This window comes from Lolium perenne, chromosome 4, assembly GCF_019359855.2.
Source record: "Lolium perenne isolate Kyuss_39 chromosome 4, Kyuss_2.0, whole genome shotgun sequence".
Lineage (NCBI taxonomy): Eukaryota > Viridiplantae > Streptophyta > Magnoliopsida > Poales > Poaceae > Lolium > Lolium perenne.
Window position 1 is genome coordinate 393,387,384 of NC_067247.2, and position 7,959 is coordinate 393,395,342.

At 46.8% G+C, this 7,959-nt stretch overlaps 1 protein-coding gene across 1 annotated transcript; it reads right to left on the minus strand.

The window, feature by feature from the left end:
- Positions 1-4,376: 4,376 nt before the first annotated feature.
- Positions 4,377-7,053, minus strand: LOC127349302 (thiol protease SEN102-like). Its single transcript, XM_051375045.2, has 3 exons — positions 6,895-7,053; positions 5,730-6,648; positions 4,377-4,549 (listed from the first exon to the last, which is right to left on the minus strand). The coding sequence occupies exons 1-3, from the start codon at positions 7,051-7,053 to the stop codon at positions 4,377-4,379; spliced, it is 1,251 nt and encodes a 416-aa protein (XP_051231005.2).
- Positions 7,054-7,959: the final 906 nt, after the last annotated feature.

Genomic DNA, 7,959 nt, shown 5'->3' on the forward strand with positions numbered 1-7,959 from the left:
ACATTTTTAACAGTTGACTAGTTGAATACCCGTGCTTCGCCACGGTTTAACAAATTTATCCAAATTTATCCAATTAGTCAAATTTATATGTATGGAACCCTAGTCGCCACCCTCCCCATCTCCCCTCCCGCCGCCGTCGGATCCTAGTGGGGCGAAGACCGTGCGGGGGAATGATGGTGGCAGTAGAATGTCCCTCCATCATAGCTACGAGGTGTGGCTTCGGCGGAGGATCTTGAGCGGGCGCCTCGGGACGACGTGTGTGTGGCCATGGCACCGGTCACGCAGAGATGTGGCCTCCTCCACCTTCCACGGTGAGGTGGAGACGGTTGTACGGCTGCTGAAGCGGGTGTGTATGCCACCATCGACGACAACGCTCGTGGGTGTCGTATTTCTCGTAGGAAGTTATGGTGGGGTAGCTCTCTCTACATTATTTCCGTGGAAACCTCAGATCTAGGGGAGAACATGCCATCTACCATCGTCGGCGGCATGGTGCAGCGGGGTCTCGATCATGAATGTGGGATGATGGACGCGCACAGGGCGATGGCGCCATCTGGCGTCATGGTGGCATCGAGGGCACCCTGGAAAGGTCAATGCATTGATCCCTCTTGGATATGGGTTCGCGGAAGACGGAGGTAGCGACCTCTACGGTGTGTACGTTGGTGCATGCTGAGGGTTTGCTAGACCGGTTGTGCTTCTTACTCGCCAATAGGTGGTTTGGTGAGGATTTTCGGTTTTTAGATGATGTGCATTGGTGTGATATCAGGCACTGGTCCTGTTCATGATTACCCCCTTCATCGGTAGGTGTAGCGATGTTGATAGGATTGTGGCTTCGAGTTGATATTTGTATCTCTCTCTTAAGTCTTTGTTCAATAATATAATAAAAATATATGTGCATCATTTGTATGCAGAAGCTCGGGAAAATCCTCCATTTCGAAAAAATCAATTATTATTGTGTTCAATGCATAGCTTTATGGTGGACCATCGAAAATGAAAATGCATGCCTGTTAATAGCCCAGACATGTTATAGCTCGATAGTTCATATGCCCAGTTGTAGCACAAGAATTCCTATAACAGATGAAAACGGTAGTTCATTTAACGGACGAAAATGCCCGATAGTTCATATAACATATGAGAACACATGCCTCTTATTGCCCGACAGAGAGCGTCAATATGGCCAACGAGTTATCCCCGTGAAGGTCACGGGTTCAACAGAATTCCTGCCTCGTCTGACCGGAGGAGCACCGAGGCAAGTGGCTTCAACTCCGGCGCATTGCTCCTCTCCGTCGGCAAGAGCTCCAAGAGCGGAACATGCGCAGGTAGTGTCCATTCAGAACCATGTAACTTGAGTCCACGGGAAGTTCCACACCTTGCGTGCGTTCACCGAATTCATGCTCCTCCACTTAGAGGAGCACCTCCTATGGTGGGTGGCTACAAGGGAAGACGTGGCGTGGTTGCCGATGTCACGTGAGCTGGCAAGAAAAATCAGTTCTTCTCCGTGCCCGCACCAGGCCTCCTCCTCCGCCAAGCTGCTCGAACCCAACTGCCTCTCCATCTAGAACGATGGCCTTCTATAACGTCGCGGCAGTGCAGTCATGGACGCAGGTCAAGGACGCGAGGACGCAAGCACAACATCGACCCACATAGTGACATTTAGTATGTAAATTGTGATAAGTGTGGCATCACGAGAAGCATGATATTGCATGTTTCACCTTAATAGTAAAGATTAGTAGTTCATCTGCAACACTTCAAGTGAAAAATATACCAAGCAACATTTTAAGTGTTAATACATATTGATAATCTTCCAAATTTATTAGCTTATCACTGAAGTTTAATCTTGAAAATACCATACGACAGTAAACCCACAGTCATTGTCTTTATTCTCATTAGATGAATCAGATCAGTGGTAACCTGCAGTCATTGGTCTTCAAAATCAATGTATGAATCAAATCAACTGGAAACAGAATATGTAGAACCATCATCTATTAGATTGGTGTGTGAAATATCTGGTTTAACTTTTGTCTATGATATAATGATGTATAAACATTCTTCGGTTTTAGATTTACCTTTAATAGTAAAGATTGTCGACAAACACATTTCTGAATGCAACATTAAATTAGGGGGCATGTTTCGTAAGACATGGATCCACCTATTAGCCAAACTGCATGGAGCCTAGGTTACTTTTCATGTGTGTTGCATAATTAGTTTTCTACGACTATCTAAGCAAATATGTACCAGAATAGAATTGGTAATAAATCTGCACCGAAGATAAAAGTAAAAAGGTTGGCATGATTTACCCGTACCATGAAGATGTTTCTGCATAAAAAGAGCAGCAGCTAGAAACAATTAACATCATATGAATTACCTCCACTTTCAAATGCACATGTATTATGATTTCCCCTTACCATGGAGATGTCTCGTGGGATTTTATACTTGCGTACTTGAGAGTCTTAATGATCTGATGAATGGAAAGCTGATAAAAGGCTCTTGCTGCCAGAAAGTAGTGTTCTTTGCTGACTATATTGTTCACATAGTTTAATGCGGCAATGTGTTAAATTGATAATGTAAAGAACCTAGCCACGCCGCTGCAACTGCACCTGGAGAAAGAAGATGGGTACGCGAGCTCCTCCTCGGCTACCATCACCACATGCCCATGCATCATGCATCCCGGCCGGCTATCCATGGTCATGGCTTCCCAAGATGCTGAGTACGATGGCGTCGGAAGGAGACCATGAGTACGTGAACGTCGTGTCAGCTGGTCTAGTCCTGTCGTCCAGAACCGGCGGTGGCGGAATAAACGAGAAGATTTTCTCCGGAGTCCAGACCGCCAGCACAATTGCACGGATTGGTGATTCAGTTACGAGAAACCTCAAATTGATACCAACGCGTACAGTGGGGAAAGGTTATCTCTTATCTGTATCTAGCGAGTTTTAAGGATCTCAACCGTCCACAGTGGATGGAGCCCGTGGGAGAAGGTCGTGGCAGGGCGAGGAGGCTTGGGCGCGGGCGGCTGAGCCCTGGGCGGCCCAGTAGGCGTCGGTATGGGTGAGGATTTGACGTGATTTGCGGTTAGTTCCGCGTTTCTGAGAGGTATACGCGGTTGCTGTTAATTAGTTGCTGAATTTTGGGGATAAGAAGCGGGGGTGGCATTTTCAGGATAAAGATGTCTATTGTTGCGTTTTCTTTGTTCCGCGCGCAGGATAAAGACGTGGGGGGTATTATTGTCCATCCTAAAAATGTGACACCAGGCATTCACCAGTTTGCTCTTAATAGTAGAGATTGTTCTCAGAGCGTCGTGTGGGATGTGCGGAGTGGCCGAGTGGGTACAACTACAAGGCCTTCTGCATGTTCTGTTTGTGCATACATACTGAAAAATTTGTAACAAGCGTGCAAGAGAGTACCGCATTTTCTAGTTCATTTGGCAGCCGCCATCAAATTAACTCGGATTGCTGAAACATGCAGAGATATTCTGAGATGCAGATGTGGATAATGGGAATTCAGAAGAACACGTTATGGTTTAGCCAGCAAATCTTTTTCACAATAACAAGCCTATCTTAGTCTCTCCGTAATACCATATATGTATATATATATATAATATGGTGTAGTACCTACTCTTGTATGATACCATATTTTTTTAAAAAAAATACACGTCTTTATTCTGTGTTCTAATGTGTCGCGTGCAGGCTTGACTTATGTTTTGTGTGTCTTTCCATTCAAAGATCATATAAAATATCATTCTTCAGAGAGTAAATTTCAGCATAGAAACAATTATTGGGGTTTGGTAACAATGAATTATTTTTAGTACTAGACTATTACATCAGAAAAAAAGCACATATCAGTTAGATGCAACAAGGAAACTCCGTAATTGTCTACTGCCTGTGTTGATTTTGAATATGGTAGTGCTGCAGTTCATGTCTTCATAGTATGTACTGATAATTCAATTAAAATAGTTTTTTCATGATTGTTTGGACTGTTAGAATACATGTACGGCTGAGATTAGACTAGGATTAGATCTTCTTGTAGTCCAAGTCTTCTCCCCTCATTGTACCTCTATATATACCCCACAGGGTCATTGCAATACAACACAGAAATTCTAGGGTTCAACAATTTCCACATGGTATCAGAGCGGTTAACCTCACGGCGCCGATCCTAGGGTTTCTCACCACTTCCGCATAGCGCCGCCCCCGGGGAGATCTTCTCCTTGGGGGCGCGGCACCCGGTTTTGATCAAAGATCTAATCGGTTCTTAGTTTTAGATTAGATCCAAATTTCCGAATTCCCAAATTCCATAGATTAGATCTGTTTTAGCCAAATAAAATCTCTACCTCCACGACCCAAGATCTGGTGCAAATCAGTGCAAGATTCCTAGTTCAATCTGCTTTAGATCGTCTCCGGTTCAATCCGATCTACACCACCAGCAAGCTCCTCGTGCGCCGGCGCGTCCAAGCCGAACTGGACGGCCAGGGTGCAGATCCATGCGCCTCCATCCAAGAACGAGCCAACACGGATATCAGCAGCTAACGACCGGCCGCTGACCACGACGCGGAGCCGGGCTGGCGACAACTTCGTTGAGCCAGTTACCAGCGCAGGGACACCGGAAGGGCGAGCGGATCTTCATCCATTTCGGGACAGGCGCTCGGACGCGATCTTCACCGAGCCGACGTCATCGATCTCACGCGCGCCAGCACGCCATCTACATCATCACCGATCAGATCACCGAGCGACTCTACACTGCACCGACATGAACAACTACGTCAAGCTGTACGACTACACTAAGATTTACGTCGAGTTCTACGTCGTGCGACATCGTCAAGGTCTACATCAACATGGTCTTCATCGACATCTTCGTCAATACTGCCGTCGCCTACAACCAAAACACTACAACCTGCCGCCGCCGCTTTTAGCCGCCGCCGTACTATGACAAAAACCCGCCGCAGAACCGCTGCCGCCGCCGCACTACGACAAAACCTACCGCCGCCGCAGAACCGCAATTTTTTGCACCTTCGGCGAATACGGCTACACCACATATGACGACTACGACATCGACCATACCTCGACCACAACTACATCACGCTCGGCTACCTCGACATCAACATCAACAATACGTCTACGGCAACTCAAGAACTCCAGTCAACAGCGTCCACGTCGTCACTTGCGCCCACGACACTCCCGCTGTGACTGCGGGAGGGAAGAGAGGGAACCAGAAGGGGACGCCGATGATGACAAGGAGGAGAAGCGATGGGAGCGCGTGACTTCTCCAGTCGCAAGCGTTCGTTTCACTCCCGCTACGACTGAGGGGGGATGTTAGAATACATGTACGGCTGAGATTAGACTAGGATTAGATCTTCTTGTAGTCCAAGTCTTCTCCCCTCATTGTACCTCTATATATACCCCACAGGGTCATTGCAATACAACACAGAAATTCTAGGGTTCAACAATTTCCACATGGACTAGGTTGAGTATACTGTAGATTTTTCAGTATAATATATGTTTTTATTCAGTCTGTACTGATGAACACCATATAATCATCAACTTTGCACTGAAACTTTCAGGTTACACTGAAACTTTGCACTGAAACATTGATTTCGGATATGGGCTTGCAAAAATTCAGAGATGCAGCAAATATTCAGAGATGTACATGCAAAAACTAGGACTTTACACATTTGCCGACAATCTTCTTTGCTGCACCTTGCTTCTAATGCATCAGGGGGTAAACGGGACGGAGGAGGATACCGCATGTCCCAGGTGTGCCGAGCTCGTTGGCGTCACGCCTCAGCCGCATATAGCCATGCTCTCCCCATCCTTCACCCCATGAATTCTTCAGAATCCAGTAATCGTTACCGGATTCAGTGCCATAGCCGATGAGCGTCATGGCGTGCCCACCCAACGTGCTGCAGGGTCCCTGGAATATCCCGCCATGGTAATTTTTGAATGCATCTGATGGATCCTCTAGGCCGATGGACACGGCGACGGGCTGGGCCGCCACCGCCTTCCTCAGCTCAATCTCCGAGAACGGCTTCACCCATACATGGCCGCTGAGCTTCACAAAGGGGCTGAAGAAGGCCTTCCTGCAGGAAGCGTTACGGCCGGTGTACGGGTAGCTTGCGCCGCTGGCCAACCCGGTGCCACTGTTGGTGATGTACGACAATGCGGTTCCTGCCAAGCCGTCCACGCAGCCTCTGTCGAGCTTATCGCAGTCGACAAGCTGCTGCTCCGACAGGGTCGTCAGGATCTTCCTCCTAATCGAGAAGAGGCCCTCCACTGTTGCCACGGCGGTGAAAGCCCAGCAAGATCTGCAGTAGGGGCCTTGATCCTTGATGGCGGTCACGGCCGCCGGCCGGAGGTCGTACCCCGTTTGGCGCCAGTCAACTGCCTCAGGGAGGTTGGCGTCGTCCACCGCGGACACGGCGAACCCGCCCTGCCCCTTCCCGCCGCCGTCGTCTGCGACGACTCGGAGTCGCTCGCAACCGCCGTAGGCGTCGCTGAACTCCTCCCCGGTCATGTCCCCGAACTTGTTTATCGCCAGCTTGTACGAAGGGTCGCGCTCGTGGAACTCCCGGACCAGGCGCAGGTTCTTCTTGAAGATGTCGAAGCGGCGCATCTTCTCAGCGCTGTCCCTCAGAGCAAGTTTAACAATAGAGCCAACAGTCGGCTATAACCTATGTCTCATGTCATCTATAGTCATTCTAGAGCCAATATGTACAATAGTGAGCTATAAAATTGTATTACTTTATCTATGTATGGTCCACCATTTACTTTCACATAGTGCCTAGGAGCACGTGCTAGAGCTGGCTCTTGCATAACAGCCCACTCCTCTTCTCTCTCCTCCTCTCTCTCTTCCAACTAAGCAACAATATATTATTTTAATCCTTATAGCTAGCTGACTAGAACCTCTCACCACCCTGTGGCGCGCGATCCACACCTCGTACAGCGCCCACGCCGACTCCTCCGTGGCCAGGTCGCTGTCGGAGAACTCAACTACTTCCGCCGCCATGGAAAGCGCCAGGGCCACGGCTAGCGCGGCCATGGCTGCTGCAACCAGAGAACCCCTCGCCATGGTAATGGTTTTCCTCTTTTTTTCTTTTCTTTTTTGAATGGAAGCTACTCCTTCAGTACCAAAATATAATAAGCTACCTGAAATTAATTAGAAATTAAATCCTACTAACTTTGACCAAGTATTTAAGAAAAAAAAAATATCTACATCTATAGATATACTTTATGGCGAATTTATTGACATTGATTCACTGTCATGAATGCATATATTTATGTGTATAAGACATGGAGAGTCTCTTAGCACAATACCATAGGTAAAATAAATGCTTAAGAGACAACATCTTCAATGGATTGTTTCTTAAAAGTTGTCTCTACATTTAATAATTTTAGTGATATGTAGGCATGTGATTGGGCTAACCACTTTTGTGCATTATGACTCCGTGCAAATATTGTATATCTTAGCTAAGATACAACACCGCTATCTCTCCTCATTAATTAACTATGATGCCATATATGCATTTTACCTATGATGCTAAGAACCTCCCATTGTGAAAGACCTAAATCATTGTTTAAACGGCCGAATCAGCGATTAATAGGTGCCTGGCCATGTTAATTACCTCTAATTGGTTGTGTTAATTCTTTTGCCTTACTAATCCCTTTTTTTTGACAATTCTACAGTAGGGCAAAAACCCTACTGTTTGTCGATGTTTATATAATAAGGGGTGGAAAATTTACAAGAGGATAGTGGTAACAAATATTCTGACCTAGCTATTCACAAAGTATCAAGCCAGGAGGTCATGCCTTCCTTCAAACTAGGTCTAGCCCTATGAAGATTGGTGTTACAGAAAGATTTAAAATTGGAGGTGCATGCTGTGATAGAGGGTGCAATGTCTCTAAAAATATATCCATTCCTCTGATCCCAGATAGTCCAACATCCAGAGATGAAAATTTCCATGATGAAATCCAGCTT